The 21,109-nt window shown below is 40.0% G+C and overlaps 1 protein-coding gene across 10 annotated transcripts in view; it reads right to left on the bottom strand.

Moving 5' to 3' along the window:
- Positions 1–11,412, bottom strand: part of MYO3B (myosin IIIB) — a 193,721-nt gene extending 182,309 nt beyond the window's left edge. For 7 of the 10 annotated variants that reach the window (XR_007378568.1, XM_048953065.1, XM_048953069.1 and 4 more), the window contains exons 1-3: positions 11,250–11,412; positions 7,459–7,540; positions 7,207–7,246 (exon numbers count right to left, since the gene is read on the bottom strand). Coding sequence is in view for 9 of the 10 variants with exons in the window: in XM_048953065.1 (XP_048809022.1) it covers positions 7,207–7,246; positions 7,459–7,465 (47 nt within the window). In the remaining variant the exon portion in view is untranslated. Of the gene's footprint in view, positions 1–7,206; positions 7,247–7,458; positions 7,541–9,647; positions 9,706–11,249 lie in introns of all 10 variants that reach the window. The other 3 variants (XM_048953066.1, XM_048953067.1, XM_048953068.1) reach the window with 3 other exon arrangements.
- Positions 11,413–21,109: the final 9,697 nt, after the last annotated feature.

Here is a 21,109-nt window from a genome sequence, read left to right as displayed (position 1 = left end):
AGTACTGAAAAATCCAGAATTAATCTTTGGCAAGGCAATTAGATTTTGTCAGAAGTTGAAGACATCTATGCTAGAATGAATCTTATTTTGAGTGGGTTGCACTCTGACTCAGCAAAGGAATCCAAAATATTATAAGAAAAACAATTCTACTCAGACACAGGCAAAATTAGCACATAAAATTGCATACCAACAAGAAGAACCAGGACAGAATTGTGCCAATTACATGAACAAATAGCTAAGAATGGATTACATCATCTTGCAAAAGTTTGCACAGTCAGGATGTCTGCTTCATTCAGGAAGCATTTGGCATTCAGCCAAAGGCCACTGCTCTTGGCCCCTGCCTGAATTATGGCTACAGCCACACACCCCATTCAACTAAACTCAGTCCCTGACCTATGGACTTGATCTCCTGGCCAGACCTGGAATCTGTCTTGTTGCTTCCCACTCACCTGGCCGTCATCCCTGGGCCTGTTCCCCTCACCTGGCCAGGTTCTTCTAGACTGCATGCTCCCTGGCACAGCCCCTGCCCATTTTTTCACTGGCATATGGCTCAGCTGACCCACAGAGCAGCCCAGCCAACATTGCAGCATATCTATTAGCACTTCAACAAAGACTTTTTTCAGACTAGCTTATCTCAGAACATGCAAAACGTGTGTATGGTTTTCATCAGAGTTAATATTTATATATCCTTGAGTGCACATCAGGAGCTCAAATTAGTGAGAACCAACCACTCTATTAATAGATGAGCCAGATGATTTTTCTTATGGTCACTACTTTTTACCTGCTTAAAGACTGATGAAGATATACATGTTATATTGGCTAGCGATACATTTAACGATTTACAAATTCTTAGACTAAACTTTAATGGTCATATTTCACATTGGATACTATAACGTGGAACATACAAGGAAAGTATTTTAAGATAAATAAACTCATTTTTTTACATGCACACATGGAGTACATTAATATTTGAGGATAAGAGGGCATGTTGTTTTTACTTAACTAGGTAGTTAATCAGTCAAGATTTAATAACTATAAAGCAGAACACTATTTCAGGATACATTTTCGAAAGTCCTCTCTCCCACCACCTATTTTCAGATTTTTTCTTCATTCCACTAAACAGCTTTCACAAAATTCTGATGAATATACTCATCAACAAAGTTTTCATCACAGATTATAAAACAATTCCAATTTAAGTCTCTGGAGTTCGTGGAAGTAACACTAAGTTTGAATGGTAACAAAGTATTCTTCTAGCTGATGAAATATTCATACCCATTTGTCATCAAGATTTTAATAAGTAGAAAAATAGCCTTTTCACCTTTGTTCAGTTACAGAACAGAGCTTTCTTTCAGTCAATTCTGAATGCTGAAGTAAGATATCTCCTGAAACACTACTCAGTTCCCTTTCCTGTACAACACAGTACAGGAGATACTTAAATTTTACTTAGAAAGATGACTCCATCTTGTCAAAACAAAAGTTTACATATTTGCACTATCCAAAGCTTACAGAAGTTTTCATCATTAAAACTTTACATAGCTTCTGCTCTCTGCACCTCTCCAGAAATGCTACTGTTGGATCCATGCATCAGATTCAAACATTCCCTCAAATTCACTATTGAAAATCCCAACATTTTATGAAATCTGTACATACATATTCATACCAAAATACAGGTAAGATGCTCTATGTTCACTTATAGTCCTAAAAGCATGAAATCTGTTTCAGAAGAAAAACACAACTCTACAGATCTAGAAAATGTGCAGTGAATTGTTTCTTTCTGCACCTAAGAGGGACAGCAGCAATTATGACATGCAACCCTCAGAGACCCCATCATGTTTAAAAAAAAAAAAAAAAAATCATTTACTGAACCCTCACATCACCGTAACGTTGATCTCTGGGTCCTCCAGTTGTTTCAGAAGGTCCCACTCTACTACCAGCTTCCTGATGTTCAAACACCTCATTTGCAGTCCCCATGTTGCTTTACTGAGCAGATTCATTAGATTGCTGAATCCCACTCCCAGGTTTCCCGCTTTACTGGGGTTTAAATTCTACTTCCAATTTTCTGCCTCATGCACTTGCTATCAAAGCTTCTGTCACTGTTCCCTGAGGAGCTGTTTGGAGTTCTTTCTTCCCAAATGGTTAATATTCCCCTCATTTTCTCACAGGCAGTTCACGGTAAAATGCAGAAAGGATTTGGACAGAAACTCCACTGCAATACCTGAGTTTGTGCATGCATGTGTTATCAGCAGTCAGTACAGGACTACTGGATGACAGAGTGAACTGATACTGTCAATCAAAATAGAAACTGAGACCAATATTCTTGAAAAAAAACCTAAAAATTGGAACTTTTTGTTTTAAATGGAAGCTAGAGCCACCTCACAACTCGCCCTTTCAGAGACACCTTGCCAGGAATCAGAAGGAACGACTGCAGAATGAGGAGGTGAACTCGAGGAAGCCATAAGATAGCTGCACTTTGAGGACCTGACAGCTTTGCAACCTCCTGGAACTTGGTGCAGCGCTGAAGCCTAGAAAGCTGCTTTACCCACATCGTTGCTCTGCAGTTTATCAGTTTGCAAAAGACATGCCCCTGGACACACTGCGTTTTACATGTGGAAGTATCATCACAGTTTTTGGGATAGAGGGGAGGGAGGGATAAGGAGGAACACAACTCTGTCACAACTGTTTGTAAATTAAAGGACATTATCTATCTTTTAAAACAGTATTAATAGTACTCAATGTACACACTGCAACCCAAGTCTTTCAGTCTGTCACCTTCCAATACTGGGCACAGTTTAATTCTTTTCCAAATGCCTTTACACAGATTGGTGTCAATTTCACAGCAACTACTAAGCTGCTGTGAAGTAGCACAAAACCAAGCATGTTACCTCAGCACTGCTGTCTAACTCAGTGAAGATCTCTGCTGAGCAATCTTATGCCATCATAAATGCCTTTTATTGAGCTGTTAAAGGAAGCCAATTTCTCTGTTATGACATATACATGATAACAACCCATCATGATAGTCCTTCACTGTTCAAAGCAGAAGGAGTCCAAACTACAACTGGGATAAGCACTTTACCAGACTTAGATGATTCACTGACCATCTCCTCTGTAAATAGGAATGTAAGACTCAAATGGCTAAAAATACAATAAAAATAATTAAAGGAATGGGGGAATTTTCCTCTATAAACATAATACAAATCATTTCTGAAAACTTTCTCGAAAGAGCTACAAATTAAAGATATGGTTTTTGTTAATATTCTGTAATTTCTGAAGATGTACTTTACCTCTTTTTTTTTTAATTACATTAAATGTTTTGATCCATGTTCCATAGCTCCATCTGCTACAGTTGCTCATAATGGAGGTGACATTTATATTAGGTTTGAAAGAAGAAAACATATTAGAAATGGTAGCCTGACTGGTCTTTATATCCACTTCAAAGGCTGCACATAAAGTATAAAGATCATCCACATAACTATTGACAGAAACGATGAGAAAACAAGATGGTGCAGATGTGCACCAAACACGCCCTTACAAATGAGATAAAAATCAATCATATCTATCATTCAGCATTCCAAAAAGTTTAATACAGAGTGTGAAAAATGTACAAGAAGGCAGGAAAACTGTCACCCTATTCTGCACTTCTTAGTACTCCTCGTCTAATTTCTCCTCTTTAACACAATCAATCTGCTTATTCTCCACACACAAAAGAAAACTGTTAACAACAGAAATACTACATACTTTGAATAATAAAAATTGTAGGCTTGTTTTTTTTTCTTCTTTTCCTTTCAGAAGGGGTTTTGTAATCAGATAACACAGGTCAGTGACTTTCTATGATGACAGGCTGTTTGGACATGTTACCAACATGACAGGATCATCCCATGGTGGAGGTGAAGGAACCAGTTAGCAATTACATAGATAGAATCTAAACTATTTAACTGACAAATCTAGTGATAACAAACAAACAAACAAACAAGCTCTCTCATCCTGTACTTCTAGATTTGCTGGCTAATGTCCTCAAAGTCAATGTATTAAAAAGTATACAAGAGCTGAAAGAGAAACTGTGCTGGAGGACAAGTGTTGAAAATAATTTTAAAACAAACGTTTTGATTAGGTGACGGATCCTGTAGTATCTTGGATAAACTGCTGAGTGTTTGAAAGCAAGTCATCTTCCACCAAACAGAGCATCAGTGTGTTCAGTGGACACTCGAGTCTTTACAACACTAAGGGGGTTCATCCTTTGCATCCAAATGCATCCATTTCCATTTTCTCTCTGCTTAAATTAATTATTACTTTGTGTTAAAGTTCACTGCCAGATTGGTAAATTTGGATACATTTACCCAGACGTATAAGTAGGGGACATAACGAAGAAAGAAGTGAACCTGGAGCCTCTAGCCATGCCTGTCTTTTAGGACCAGATTAATAGCAATTTCCTTCTATTCTCTTGTTCATGCTGGGCTGCACAGCAGAGAAAAGAATGTGTAAAGAGATCATGAAAAAGACAAGAATTGGCAACAGCACAGGTCACCAACAAATAGAACAAATCATTATTTAGCCGAGCTACTGTAAGATTCTGCTCTTTTGCTGTCATTTCTTCAGTGCCTAAGCTGAAGACAAAAATAGCAGAGAACACTAAATCAGAAACATCTCCACTTGGCAGAGTTTAGTAAAATACTCCTCACTCACATGGAAATATTTACAAGACAAAAGGATGGGATTTTTTCCTTTTCCAAGTAATAGTGAAATATGAAGATGAGTATTCCTTGGGATCATCATTACTCTTGTAGTTCTACGCTTACTCAGGAAACAACAAAAAATGGAACCAGCACTGTTCCGAATGGTCTAAACCAGAATTTCCTGTTGTTTCTGATTTCAATGCCAAAAAGAACACTCCACCTATTTTTTTTTTTAATCTTTTCTTCTATTATCATACACACACACGAAAAAAGAGTCTTCACAGACAGAGAGGTGCCTCTACCATGTTATAACAAAGTAAGAGCCCAGTATATTTTTCCATGCAACACATATCATTTCTGCATGAATTTTAAATCTTGATTGATACTTGGTGTACCAAACCCTATATCAAGGCCCTTATAGTATGCAGGGTGTTAGCAACTCCAAGTCCTTCTAAGGAACTGTTCAGCAAAATTTTCCATCTGCAGACAGTCAGAGGTGGAAAGCAGCACACCTGGAACAAGGAAATGCTGGACTGCAGTTAATGGACTCCATTTGAATGAGTACAAAGGCAAGAAGGAGGAGAGATAAGGTGCAACTGAATACCTAGAAGTTCAGTACAGCCTCCCTGACAGAACTGGAATTAGGTCAAGGATAAAGCGAAGAGTTTACTTGGTACTACAGCAGTCTGGCAGCCATAGGCCTTACAACAGTTTTACCTGAGCTGGTGTGGTTGCAACACTTCAAGATCCTCCACCTAGCCCCAGAGCATTTATACATTTAGAGGTCTGTAATGCTAAAACGCAACGGAGAGCACAGCAGTGACAGCAGGGTAGCAAAGTCCTAGGCTGCAGCAAGGATAAGTCCAAATACAGCAGCCATTGACACAGAAATAAAGGGGGAAAAAAAAAATCTGCTTACCCTTGGAAGGTCTTAGGTAGACAGGGATACCTTAGGTACATGCAAGATACCTGTACCTCTACTGCCAACCCTTAAGTGAGGTCTGGGATAGGGTGGATCCTGGTTGCACCCTTTCCAGTCATTCAGTTGCATTACATCCACCTGAGCTCCCCTTCCCACTAGGTGCTCAATCACTGGGTCAGGCTGCAACTTAGCATTTCCATGACGCAAATCAAAGCATTTTGGAGAGAAAACCATAGCATATAGTACAGGCTGTTGAGCATTCTACATTTTTATATATCTTGTAAAGACATCTTGGCCAAGGACAGAGGCATCTGCTGGCTAAAAGGAGTCAAATCTTTTATACACATGGTTAAGCGCCTACCCCTGCAAAAATGTGCCAGTCTAACTATGTTTTGTCTTGCAAGAGTGAAGATCACCTTAGCGTGACAGCACCAACTGTTTTGTCATTAGCTCCATTACCACAGTGTCTTAGAAAGAGACATTCCTTCTGCTGTAATACTTGAAAATAGACACGCAAGAAGATTAACTTAATGCTTAGATAAGAAAATCCTTAATTGGAACCTGTTTCAGTGTTCGCATTCAGTGTTAATGTTCTCTGTAAACTGATTTTTCTGTTAAAATTCCTTACAATGAAATCTTTGCGTTTCCTTTCACAAATAGGTTGACACTGTTGTGGCCGTGAATTCTGAGGGAAGAGTGAGCTACCATATTTTAATTTTATTTTATTTTGCAAAGAACACACAAAGGAAAAAGTGTGCTATGAGTCAATTCTCCAGACAGAAGTTGTAATGAAAGCAGTACAGTTCTTTCTTACAGGCTGTAAAAGCTTATTCCTCTTCCAGTACTGCAGGCACTGTCCATCACTGAAACCATCAACACTATAGACTCGTAACTCAAGACTAGCAGCCTTTAAAGTATGATTTGTAACAATTGCTCTTAGAAGAAAACTAAGAGGTGATGTCTGCAGGAATTAAACGTGGCAGTTTCTTTCCAAGATGAGGCTGAAGAGTTCTTTCAAAAATACAACTAAGAATTTTGCCAGCCAGGGAGATCTGTATTTCATCATGCCAAGCACCACACAGTTCAGAAGTCTCTACTAGCAACTAATTTATGAAAAGGAGGAGAAAGAGAAGTAACTGATCAGTCAGAAGGGCTGTTCTATCTTAGGGAATGTTAGACAATAGAATTAATGCTTCTAATGCAATCTGAGTCAAATACAGTCATGCTGTCACAAATGAAGGCCACGCTGAGAAACAACAGCAGAGCCACTAATCAATGTTATTTTTAAATGCGTGTTCTCAGTGAGTAACTTACTGTTTCTTTACAATGGACTTGTTATGACGAATCTGGGAGTCAGCTATTTTGCCTACATCAGTTGTTTTAATTTCACTACTTGATAAATAAATGAGAAAAGGAAAGAAAAAGGTTAAGAAATGTATCTCCAAACAGAGTAACAATTCATAGCTAATAGCTGCTCACCAGGAATAGAATTATGACATGTTACCAGAGTGAGACAAGGACTTTTCTATTTTGTGGGAGGGAGACAGAACAACACAATACATTTGTTTTTCACCAACATGCCATAAGACATGGAGTTTAAAAGTTCTTTCTTACCTAATCCAGTTTCCTTCAGAATTTGCTGACTTTGCAGATACTGTAACAACAAAACACAAAAAGAGTAAAAGCATGACCGCCTTCAAGATACCTGAGATCTTTGGCATATCTCCAGCTGTTTCAAAGTAACTGGCTACCCAAGCTAACAGCTGTTGACATACATGAACATTGTTGTATGCATCATAGTTCTGTTTCAAAGCTGGTTAACAATAAAAGAGAAAAAGTTGAAAAATTAAAGCTTGTAGTCCTTACCTGACATAGCTTCCGTTGGCCATATGCTGGACCCAGCAAAAGGTGCTCTCCCGCTGAGCAATAAACCTGGAATAGCTGAAGGCTGAATTATTAACAAGAACATGAGGAGATCTCAAGCACATGATGAATGAAACAGAAATCCAAAACTTACAGCCTGATTTAGTTTGTAAAGAGAACTTAGGAGAGTTTCCTGAATACCTCATTTACTCAGTTGATTTACTTCAAACAGGATGGCACATGGAAAGAAATGGGATGATGCTTTATTGCAATAAAGAGAACGATGAACACTGTCCTTCAAACCATCCTCATAACAACCTTTTATGGAGGGAATTTAACTAAAATGGAAACATCTGGCTCTTATGGTTGTGGTGTGAGTTCCCATTCCCCTGGTCACCTCTCTTTTTAGTGATTAGCAGCTAGTGTACTTCCAACACTGTGTTGTGGCCTCCAGCTTTTTTCTACCTAAGATCATATGTGTGTTCTTCAAGCAACTGTAAGGTGTACTGATACAGTCTCTAAGTTCATACAGTGTTTCAGGATAAAAACTGGGTCATCCAATTAACTCTGAATATGGCACAGCTGGAATGAACTCCACAGATTTCTGGGCAAAGGCTGGAACTTCTTTAACATAACCTTGTGTCTTTTGATACTGCTGATAGCAATTAGAAAGTACCAACTAAAATAAGAAGCCTTGCCAGGATGAAAGGAAAAACTCTCATCAATTCTTCTTCTCAAGAGAATTTTCTAGTTCCTCTGTATTATGTTCCGTGGAATTCTTATTAATACTTGAATTGCTTTGCAGCACACATTAATGATTAGCACAGCATTCAGAAAATGACTTCATATATTCAGACACTTCGTACTGTTCCACCAAAACGCTACATTCCTAATTCTAGGGATGGGAGAGACAAGACTCATAAACATTAACATGGAAGTTGGAGATTTAGACTGAAACTCACAACAATGAGAAAATAGTATGTGGATCCAGGAAATAGGCAACATTAAGGAAAAGGACATATCTGAAACTTTACACTAATTAATCAGTTCAGTGCCTCTGGGACTAAGAGCCTCAATTTGCCTTCTCCACTAGTATGCCTTATTCCTCATGAAGCAGCAGCCTAGCAAGAAAAATTTCATACTCCCTTGCCCTCCCTCCTGTGCCACCACCACAGGTGAAGTCTCAGCTGTGTCATTAGAGATTCCTGCCTGCTGTAAAGCACTCAGAAGGGACAGCTCAGCTTTACCAAGATGTTTTTCAGTTTTCTGGTGTGGCAAGTCAACCTAAAGCCTCTGCTTTTTTTTAGTGCAGCAGCTGGTTCATTCTGAGTTTTCTTTTTGCTGACACAAAAATCAATCACATCTTGTCACTCCTGACAAGACGCCCCTTCCCAGTCCCACTTGATCAGACCTCTGAACAGGAGCACAGAACTCTGTGAAGGTGTGAAAACTGGAAAACTGGGCAGGAAAACTGGGAGGGAATCAATAGGAGACAGATTTAAAGTATTATTAGATGGTTGCTCCTTCTGCATTTCAACCTGCAGAGTACCCGCTGCTTGAACCAATCAGTGGAACAGATGCTCTCCCCAGCTGCACACTGTCAATTCTTGTGTGATCATCACCTTCACAGTGCACTTTCTGTGTTCTAGATTCTCCTGCTGCAACTCCCTTACCTTTCCCATCTCCTCTCACTATTTTAGGAGCTACAGGTCTGTATCAAACAGCACTGTGATAATCCACCACAGCAAATAAGTTCACGTATTTGATACTTCTTGTTAACACTAAGGCTCCATGCTTTTAGACTGCAATGCTTTAGACATTACTGAAAACATCCACTCTGAACTTGCATCCTGGATGACTGCTGATACACTGCAGCTTGCTTATTCTCCCACAGTCCAGTTCAGTTTAATTTTATGAAAAGGAATCAAACTACAAGAGAATAAAACCAGGACAGATCTTTCCTACTGAACAAAGAGCTGACTGTTCCTGCAGGCACCGAGCATTCTCCTCTTCCCTTGAACAAATAAGCCAAAGTGCCTTTGTATTCTCTAACTCAACATTAGCGAAGTTCAGCAGTAGAAAAGGTTGGTAAAAAGTTTAATGCTTTCTTGGGCCAGTTACGCTTGAGGTTTGTATGAAGCTTTTTCCCCCTTTCTCCTTTTCTCTTTCTAACACTTAGGTTCTTCCCTCACCTCACTTCCTGCTTTCTCATGTTTCCTTGGGTTGGATCACAGGAATTTACATCCATACCTGAAGAAAAAGGAAATCTGTAAGAACTAAGGAAAGAAAAGCTACAGCTACATGCAGTGCATCGCTGTGCTTTTTAGATGACAGCCTGGAACTAAGGTACAGAAAAACAGCACCAGCCAAATTTTTTTTTAAGCTGAATATAAGCAAATGAATTTTCAGTATTCCAAAACACCTTCCTGAACACAAATGTTCTTTGAATATCCTCACAGCACTGCGCAGTCTATGAGCACTTTGTTCATTATTCTCTTCTCCATCACTTCCTCTAGCAGAAGACTGGCAAATACAGTAACTTCTGTTTTTGCAACACAGACCATTTCCTTAGAAAAAGTTTTGCACTCAGGAGTCTTTTGTTGTCCTCCAGCCATTAGCATGCAAGAATCATTGTCTTTGTCCAGTGAACTTTTTATTCTGAATGCATTTGGCAGAAACACTGCAAAATTGGTCCTGGCAGGTTTTAAAGCAGCCAAACAGCCACTACTTGCTATATCTCTCATCCCTGTACTCACAAAACCAATAATACAGGTATGTTTCTTCTAACCAAAGATTTTGAGTGGTACTGGAGAAATAATTTATCGTGCACGTAGCTGGGCAGCAAACAATTCTGAGGGGGGAATCACACAGCTGTCCTCACTCTCTACACACACCTGTGTATTGCTGCAGACAACCCTCCTGCAGGTGCTTAACCACAGAGCACCAAATGCAGCAAATGTCCGCACAATGGGTGAAAAAGCTCATATTTGCTGTTTCCAAACTGATCTATTTGCACTTAAACTGACCTTCAATTTGAAAAGGGTCTGAACTGGCTTTTGGCATCCTATGATCAGCTCACCTGGTATCAGGACTGCTATGTGAAAGTATCAACCCAGGGGCAAAAGAGCTCTGCTTGGTTCAGGTCACATTTTCATTTCTGAACAGAACTTGGGTGAACACTTCTATTTTCACTTTATGTGCTACAGTGTCAATAATCTGCATCAACCCAGATAAACACCAGATAAAAGGACATCGCGTTAGGAAAATAAATGCATTGTAGTTTGAAATCATGCATCAAGAATTGAGTGAAGTTAATTTGAGGGTACGAAAGGGGTCTAAAAGGAATTTGACATATTTTTGGGAAAACATTTTCCACAGAATTTGACTATGGGCTGAGACAGAACCAATTCACTGCCTTGGCAAGAAAGAAACCTCCGTAACTGCAGCTGGATTGCTGACACTGGGCCAGCATTATGCATTTGCACTAACAGGAATTTTCACACAGGAACAGAGTTTTGTACTTAACTGTTTCAAAGTACCTCAAAGCAAAACACCAAGCCTGGGTTTTCATTGCACAGTGATACAGGAATTTTAGAGCACAGATTTCAATAAGAAGAATTAAAAACAAACAAACAAAAAAAAAACAAAAAAAAACCCACCAGGTTTTAAATATAAAAATTAAGAAATATTTTATATTTGCAAAGAAACGGAATGCACTGCTTTAGAGAAGTAACTAGAAGGACACTAAGTTCGCCTCCTCTCCGGCCGCTTGCAGCATTAAGCCCAGCTGTTACCTTCCAAAAAACGTAATGCCTGCGTACGTTCCCCTGCCGCAGTGGACTTCTCAGAGTATCGGGGAAACCCTGGCGCCGCCGGCCGCCCCGGCGTTACCTCGGAGAGGGGAGCCTCCGCCCCACTCGCCGCGCCAACGAGCCTCCGGTCAAACGCACGCCGCCATTTCGGGGCTGCGCTTCGCGGAGGTGCGGCGACGGGCGAGGGCGGCCCCGCGGAACCGGGCAGTGGCTGCACGGAGCATCGCTCCGCCGAGACCAGACGCGGTGGCGCGCGACGTTACCTCAGGGCTCAGTGCGGGAAAGAGCCGGGCTCTGAAGGAAGGTCGATTAAAGCCATAAACCAAGGGTGAGATTTAGTGAGATCTTAAAGGGGTGGTGAGAAGCAAGAAATACAATTAGTGCATACGTATGCATAATTGGTATTACGTTGCTTTCACTGAGATTTACTGACCACCTTAGTGGGCTTTATATCTTCTGCACAGAGACAGCACGGTTATCTGAGAGCACAGGTCAGTCTGCGCTATGAGAATTCTGTCCTGGAGCAAAATAAATGCTTTATAAAGCACTTCTCCCCTTTTCGGAATGTTTTTCTGATAGGAACCCCCCCCCCCCTTTCTTTGAGTTCTGTATTTGTATTTCATCTGTATTTGGTCTAATACGGAACAAAATCTTCAGGTTGTTTCTGGTTGCTTGATTAGGAGAAATTCAGATGGGTATTTCTCTGATGCACTTCTGTTTAACAAAAAAAGGGAAGAAGAGGGAGCAAGAAGAGCAAAAAGCCCATAGAAACAGATAAGAGGCTCTTCCCTTTCTCAGTGTGCCGTGCTTTTCCCAGCCTCATGTCACCAGCTCCGCTTTCCCTAGCACTCTCAGGATAAGCACTGTGCCAGCTCGTCGTGAACACACTCTGCATCTTCTATGGGGTTTTTCATTTTATCTCTCTCAAATGTGTTCAGACCCATAAAATGAGCGGACCTATTTTTATAGTCAGAAACATGAAGTTCAGCTCTGCCTTCCCCAGGCTGAGGTTTAAGGTTCTGTGTTTAAAATGATAAAAACTAGTACTCCAATTGAATGAGGTACAAATAAAGAGCAGCTACTGTTTTCATGAGCTTCATTCAGGTCCGACTCCCTCCATCCGCAGCATCAGCTCTCATCTAATAATTTTTTTTTAAACTAAGAAATAGTCTGTAACTAATCACAGAATAACCAGGGTTGGAATGGACCTCAAGGATCATGAATCTCCAACCACCCTGCCACATGCAGGGCCACCATTTAATACTAGACCAGGCTGCCCAGGGACCCATCCAATCTGACCTTGAACACCTCCAGGGACAGGGCATTCACAACCTCTCTGGGCAGCCTGTTCCAGCACCTCACCATTCTCTCTGCAAAGAATTTCCCCCTGACATCCAACCTAAATCTCCCCTCCTCAACTTAAAACCATTTCCCCTCGTCCTGCAGTTATCAAGCTTTTCAAAGAGTTGATTCCGCTCCTCTTTGTAGGCTCCCTTTAGGTATTGAAAGGCTGCAATGAGGCCCCCCTGCAGCCTTCTTTTCTCCAGGCTGAACAAGCCCAGCTCCCTCAGCCTGTCTTCATAGGGGAGGTGCTCCAGTCCCATGATCATCTTTGTGGCCCTTCTCTGGACCCTCTCCAACAGCTCCCTGTCTTTTTTGTACTGGGGGCTCCAGACCTGGACGCAGTATTCCAGATGGGGCCTCACAAGAGCAGAGTAGAGGTGGTCAATCACCTCCCTGTCCCTGCTGGCCACCGCTCTTTTGATGGAGCCCAGGATATCATTTGCCTTCCAAGCTGCAAGAGCACACTGCTGGCTCATGTTAAGCTTTTCATCCACCAAGACCCCCAGGTCCTTCTCCACAGGGCTGCTCTCAAGGACCACTCCTTCCAGTCTGTATGGATGTCTGGGATCCCTCCAGCCCAAGTGCAAAACTCTGCACTTTGCCATGTTGGACCTCATCAGGTTCACCCGAGCCCACCTTTCTAGCCTGTCGAGGTCCCTCTGAATGGCATCCCTTGCTTCAACCGCATCACTCAGCTTGGTGTCGTCAGCAAACTTGCTGAGGGTGCATTTGATTCTGTCATCGATGTCACTGAGAAAGATGTTAAAGAGCACCGGTCAGAAGACAGACCCCTGGGGGATGCGGCTTGTTACCAGCCTCCACCTGGACATAGAGCCATTGATGACCACCCTCTGTCTGCTGCCCTTTGACCAGTTTCTTGTCCATCCAGTGGTCCACCCATCAAATCCACATCCCTCCAATTTGGAGACAAGGATGTGGTGGGGGACTGTGTCAGAGGCCTTGCCCAAGTCCAGGTAAATGACATCGGTCACCTTTCCCTTGTCCACCAATGCCGTCACTACATTATAGAAGGCCACCAGATCGGTCAAGCATGACCTTTCCGTGGTGAAGCCATGCTGGCTGTCTTGGATCACACGCCCATTCTTCATGTGATCAAGCATGCTATCCAGGATGATCTGTTCCATGATCTTCCCAGGCACAGAGGTGAGACTCACCAGCCTGTAGTTCCCAGAGTCCTCCTCGCTCCCTTTCTTGTAAATGGAAGGGATGTGACCCTTCCTCCAGCCATCCGGGATCTCACCTTACAGCCACAACTTTTTAAATATGATGCAGAGTGGCTCAGCAACCACCTCAGCCAGCTCCTTCAGAACCCTGGGATGCACGCCATCTGGCCCCATAGACTTGTACATATTCAGTCTCATGACTTGTACACATTCAGTCTTATGAGAACTCATAATGTTCATAATAATAATAATAATAATAAAAATAAAAAGAGGGCTTTGTATCCATATAATTCTTCATAATTATTTGAGTTGCAAACTGTAAAGACTAATTCTTCCTCTGCACTTTTCTCCATTACTGCATTTTTTTTCTTTTTAAACAAAGCTGCAATTTCTAACAGTGAATTATCATCATTCTGACCAAAGTGCAGTATTTTTCTTAAACCTCTCTCTTAATTACTGGATTCTGTGCTTTGTAATCCTATGCAAACACATTTTTCTTGCATCCACGCTTTAGTAAACTACTTCAAAATAATCTTTCATTAAAAGTAAAGCAACTGAAAGGTAAACCAAGATTTAGATATTCAGTAAAGAATGTTGATTATCAGCATTTTCTCTGAATTCAGCCCATCATGACATTAGCAAGAAACTGAGGTGAACTGGCAGTTTTGCTGAGCAATATTCCTTTCCATATTACTGCTGTTTTGCTGAATTATTATACATTAGTGTATACAAAGCCTTCTTCACAAGCCATTTTCTCTATCCACAGTTGTAAAAATTCCATAGTATAGGATTATATAAATTGTATAATAGCAAATAGCAATACAGACAGCTCACACACCCAGGCTAGCTGACCCTTCTGAACAGCTAGCAATCTTGTCTAAGCAGGACCTCAGCATTTAATTCTACATGCTTTCAGCTTACAGAAGTTAGAACACACAAAGATGGGAGCTCTGGGTACTCCAGATTTCTCCCACAGGTCTTGTGTTGGTTTTTGAATCACAGAAACTTCCCTGGTTATGACTCTTTTGTCTGCTACAACCTGGACTTCCCTGGGCTCTGTTACAAAAGCTCATCCCTATTTACTTATTTTTTAATCAATCCCAATGGAATATTTTTTCCACAGTTAGTACTATGCTGCGTTTAACTGATGAGTGTATTCTATGAATGAGTGCAATTGCTGCACATTGTAATTTGTGTCAGCATGCACATGTGTGAATCTGCTGGTATTTAAATAGGCATACGTTACTGACTAGAAGTCAGTTGTGTAGCCAACAAAATATAAATGGAAGAGTTTTAATAAAAAAAATATATAATTGTAATGAAACCTCCTCTTTCTATAATTGAGAAATTGAGATGCCCTGATACAGTGCTAAAATGATCTTATTTAAATGGGTATAAACAAGCATTATTCACTACAGTACATTTCCTCTAGAAGTCCAGATTTTATGCTTTTTAAATGCCTGTACTGAATGCAATTTACTTTGCCCAGAGATGGCCTTGTAATTACAAACAGAATGCCTGGCCGCATTAACCTACAAACATCCTACACACTGTTTCATCAGATGTTAAAGCAATAACATTACACTGGTTTGCCTGAAGAGATATCATTGCTGGAGATCTTGAGGAGACTGCTGAAGTGTGTACCTACTTCCATGAAAATCCTGAGGCAGTTTGAATTTTGGCTTAGTATGGACACAGCACTATGAATCGTAAGTATCTAAATCAATGAATATTTTGTTATATTTTCTTGACCTACCAGGTCATGTGGGTGCTGCTTTGATTTTTCTGTCCTAGCTATTAAGTAAAGGCAAACGCATCCTTGTTCAAGAATTGCCACCATCTTGGAGGAAAAAAAAATATCTGTGCGTAAGTAGAAAAAAGAAATCCTGAGTATAGAAATACTGTATTATCTGAATACAGAAAACAGGAAGGGGGGAAGAAACTGAGGTGTTTTACAGTGCGAATTTGAAGGAAAACAATAAAACAGCAAAGGGGGCTGAAACCAACCTCCATTAGGAGATTATTAAGCAATGGATTAAAAGAAATAACAGATAGTCGCAGAATAGTTAAGGTTGAAAGGAACTTCTGGAGGTTACCTTGTCTTATACCTCTGCTCAAGATGGGGCCCAGAGCAGGCTGGCCAGGAGCTTGTCTAGGCTGTTTTGGGAGGAGACTCCACAACTTCTCTGGGCAATCTGTGCCAGTTCTCAGTAAAGCAGGGCTTCCTGATGTTTAGATGGAGCATCTTGTGTTCTACTTCGTGCCTACAGTGACTTGTCCTAGCGCCAGGTACCGGAGAAGAGCCTGAGTCTTCTTTGCACTCTCCCTCCAGGTATTTATATGTGTTGATAAGATCCCCTCTGAGCCTCCTCTTCTCCAGGCTGAACAATCCCAGCTCTCTCACAGACTTCTTATAAGAAAAGTTCTGCAGTCCTCACTAGTTTTGGTGGCCTTATGCCAGCAGTATGTCCGTATCTCTCTTGTACTTCAGAGCTCAGAACTGGACAGAGAACTCATTAATGCTGAGTAAAGGGAAAGGATACCCTCTTGACCTGCTGGTGATACCTTGCCTAATGCAGCTGGCAGCATTAATACAGGGGTGGATGCTAGCATAGAGGATTCTACTCTTTAATTATGTTTACATTGGCAAAGAGCAAGAGAAGCCACTCAAAATAATAGCTCTAGCCAAGACTAAAGTGCAAGGTATATAACCATAGTCCAGCCCTTATGGATCATAACCACAGTTATCACTTATGATTACAGTTAACCACAGACTACACACAGACAAGTGTAAACAGAAGAGGTGAGAAGAAATACCTGATGCAGAGAAAGCACTGAAAAATAAGTAGCATGACTGAACTATAGTGAGTTATTGGATTAATTCCCAGCTGTAAACTCCAAGGGAAAGGTGACTCAGAAGACTTAAAAACCAACAACAAACAATGCATATAAATCCTACAGATTATATATTCTAGAAACCAATTGCCAAGACAAGTATCCTGGTTTCCTACATTCTAGGAAATCATCCATACCACAATTAGCAAATGTAATGCTCTTCCACTACATGAGCCAGGACTGCAGAGTTTGAGTGTGATGCTCCACAGACCGATCCTTAAGAATAAACTGTTTCGTACAGCTTTGTTCACAAAGGCAGCAACAAAACGATTGTGAATGCCATTACCGTCCTCATGGCTGCGTTCAGAATTATTGCTGGACAGACAGCAGAATTTTTTAAAATAAATATAATTATAAATATAATTTTTATAAATATCTAAATTTACACTTGGTTGGTGTATGTCTGAATCACCAAGCTGCCTACATCACACAAATGCTTGACCTGAGGATGTAAGACATAATGAGTAGAATTTGAAAGATACTTATGATAATTGTTTATCTTTCTCCATGTTCTTTCTCCTGCCTTTCCACACACAGCATATACTTTTTTTCCATAGTACAGGAAATTAACTGCTGCATTAAAAAAAGAACAACCATTAAGAATCTCATTTTATACAAATAACCTTTGCAAATTCCAAACAATTATGCAGTATACTACTCAAATAGTAACACTGGGTTAAGAGAAATCTACAATTTGTCATCGGCCTCCTTTCTTCTTACTGCACAGTGTCTTTCTAATGAGTTCCCTTAGTGTTCAGCATCCCTCGTTGCTGTGACACGCTTATTAAGGTAAATCATTTGAATGGGCTTAGCTTTCTTCTATTTACTGTTGCCACGGGAAACACTTTGTTGGTATTCACCAATGCAACACTTCTTATGATGTGCATTTCAGGGGACCAGATACAATAGATGTGCAGCACCCTTGGAAATACACTTGCACAGAACAGCATTACTGAAATATGTCTGCTTGAGATTGTTTCATATTTCTTACCTCTTTACAATGACTATAAATTATGATTACTAATTGTATAATTATATGTAGTAATCTGATCAACATTCACCAATTCTGCCCACAATTTAAACAGAGTCCCAGTCAGTGAAACGCATTGTTCTAATAGAACCCATACACATTATTATTATTTTAAATATTTTCTCCCTTGTATAATATGAATAGATTATTTTCCATATGTAGTCTTGCCTTTATCAGATGTGTGACTGAAAAAGGTAATCCAATAGGAATAAAGCATAATTATGAGCTATTTCTGAATAACTAGGTATCTGAGGGTTATTTGAATGACATCAATCACTTGCTGGGAAGCATCAGTTGCACAGATACAGTTGTACCAAACTCACGAAAGGCAATAAGCATCTTTGACTCCCAGCATATTTGTTTGTTCCTTAAGATAGCAGCTTCTGGCAGGAGAAGAAAGGGTGATGTACAGATGCACATGATAGAAACGATGATGAAGAGTCAAGGTTGGCTGCAGGAAACAAACCACTTTTAATTTCCTGGTGATTTTGTTTACTGCCAAAATACCTATGTGGAAAAGGGTGACGTTTGAGTGTGGAGGCAGTAACACATGAAAACATAAAAAAAGCATGAAAGTAAGGGGAAGCATGAAAGAACCATATCTCACTGAAGTCTTATGTGCATATTTATAATTCTTTGATGATGGTAGATCCTACAGTCTAGATTGCTGTAACACCATTTGCCCTACCATTACAGAGGAGCACTTTCATTTATTTACAGTACAGAGCAGGAGATGCTCCTTGTCCTAAAGGAGTTTACAACATAAGTGCAAGACAAGAACAGTGGGCTCAAGCAGACAGCTAAAGAAACTAAATGACACAATAGTCAGCTAGAGCAAGAAAGCAAGCAGCCACAGCTTCTCCAGAATACTTTTCAAGCCGTACCCTCTGGCTAGTTGTCCCTCCCTAACATTCTCTGAGAAAATGCAATCCTATTTGTCAGCTACTATTACGTGATTTTTCTGGAGCTGCCTGGGCTTCTTTTGTTGTGGAATGATACACAAGGTAGTTGCACATAAAATATGTAGCCAATGAAAAAAAGTTGCATTATATGGAGAGAGCCCCAGGTTGCCAAAGAAACAAAAGGAAAATAAAACTTCTCACAAACTGCATTAGTGGCTTCAACAGCCAGGTGCTAATGATATTCCTTGGCACCTGGAAAACAAAGGCTCATTATCCACTTCATGTATATGTTCACATGTAATGCCTTAAAACACATTGCTCTGTTTTGATGAGAAGTGGTTCCGTACACGATCCCATTTCTAGTTTAGTAGGAATCTCTTTTAAGGCTAATGCATAGATACAGTGGAGATGGCTGAATGCTTAAAAAAAAAAAATAATAATTTCTCAAATGAAGACAGTTTTTATTCCCGTTGAAAGCTTAAAAGTAGAAGTGGAATGAACCTAGTGTTATTTTTTGTCACAATGATCAGAAGCTCAGCAGTTGTAAACTGAAAGCAGTCCTATAATGGGAAATGTATTAGACAACAGGAGCTACAAGCAATTCAGCTGGTTAAAACATACAGACATATATGGCATAAGGAATTGACTGAGAGCTTGACTTCACAGGAAAAGTTTATCTTAGAGAATTCTTGCTCTCTGATAGCAAGTAATGGAAGAAAAAAAATACATTTTTAGCTCCTGTCATTAAAACACTTGTTTCCATGCTCAAAGGAAATGAAAAGGTTTACCACTCATGTGATACCTACAAGAGATAAAGACAAAGGGATTTTTAGATTCAATAATGTGAGGGATTTCTATTGAACTGGCTGCTGTTGTTACAAATTAAGAGAATAATCTGCTCTACATCAAATAACAAAATTACAGGAAATGACTTTATAAATAATGGTACTTTCATGAAGGCTCATTTAGAAACATTCCTAACTGGGACTCAGAGCTAAATTCAAAATGCTTTTCAAAAAAATATATTTTTTTTCCACTTCATTGTTTCTGGTAACCATGCATAAGTACACTTTGCAAAAAAATCATGTTTCAGGATGGTAAGATTGGCTTTTAAAAGTATCTTTTGTTTAACAACATTCAGCTGTACTTTCTCAATGGTATTTCAAAGAAACAGCATTTGAAGCATGGAGCATTAAATCTTCTGAGCAGTTTTGGTGATGAGAAAGTACAAATGCTATTGTATTGAAAAATCCAAACTCACCAGGGGAAAAAAAAGTTAATTTACTAAACCACTCTGCCCATTTATACAAGTAAGATCTCCAAGTGCTCAACTTCACTGAGTATGTTTTTCCTACTTAGGCATGTTCATTTGCAGGAATTAATAGCTAATATAACCTAGTAGAAATTACAGCTGCAGTGACAGTATACTGGCAGAAGAACAAGACCCAGGTTTGGACTTGCAGCAGCTGAGGCTGTTCTCAATCTATGAGCACTTGCAGGCTAACTGCCCATCTGAGAAAAAGCAGGGGTGCCCAGGGCAAAATTTCTACCAAAAGACTAACTCTAACACGGGCTTTCAGTATAGAAATCACTGACAGCAGTGAATAATCCATGTAACAGAGAACTGCCACACAGCCAGCTTTCTCATTTTACATGCATCCATCATATCCAGGAGCTGGTTTAATAGAGAGCCGGGCACCTTCATACATTGGGTCAACCCATCCCTGTGATATTCTTATGTTGCAGACAGCATTGCTTCATTCTTATCTAGCTTAATGCTCAGTCTCCATTCCTCACTATCCCTGCCTCTGAAAACAAGGAAGCGCAAAGCAGGACCGACAGAATCTGGTTTAGATGAAAATCACATGTAAAACATACCAAGACCTGCATACTAATTTACTGTATCTTCTGGTAGCTGCATACACACAGCACAAACTGATCTCATGGGATTCCAAAACTAAAATCATTTTTTGGATGCTGGAGCAAAACAAGCACTTTCTTAAAGCAAAACATCACATTCTTGTGCAATAATGTGAGCTACGCAAGATTCCTACTGTAGAGATGATGAAAAGATTCACTTAGAATTTCAGGCTGTTCAATCAAGACTGTTTCACCAAATTCATCAAAGGTTAAAAAAAAAAAAAAAAGGCAAAATTTAATACACAAATGTATACATACAAGAACTTGCAGTGATAGTTATTCCAGAAGCACATTTGACAGAAGAAATGATCAAGAACCGCTTTCCCAGAAAGACAGTTTCTTAACTCAGCATTTTAATGTTAGTGCTTTGCAGCAGCAACATTGTAATAACAGGCATAAAAGTAAGCACAGCCTTAAGTGGTGCAGGTATGCATAAAATGAAATAATCCAAATTACTCATCAAACATACACAACTGCATGCAAGCAACAAAGGAATAAACAAATCAGAATCATTCTCTACACAAAGTACTTTGCTTAAAATTCTGACATTCAAATAACTGCCTGACT

Source organism: Lagopus muta, chromosome 8 (genome assembly GCF_023343835.1).
Source record: "Lagopus muta isolate bLagMut1 chromosome 8, bLagMut1 primary, whole genome shotgun sequence".
In the NCBI taxonomy this organism is placed as follows: Eukaryota; Metazoa; Chordata; class Aves; order Galliformes; family Phasianidae; genus Lagopus; species Lagopus muta.
Note: the sequence above shows the minus strand (reverse complement) of the source record. Positions and strands in the feature narration are given on the sequence as shown.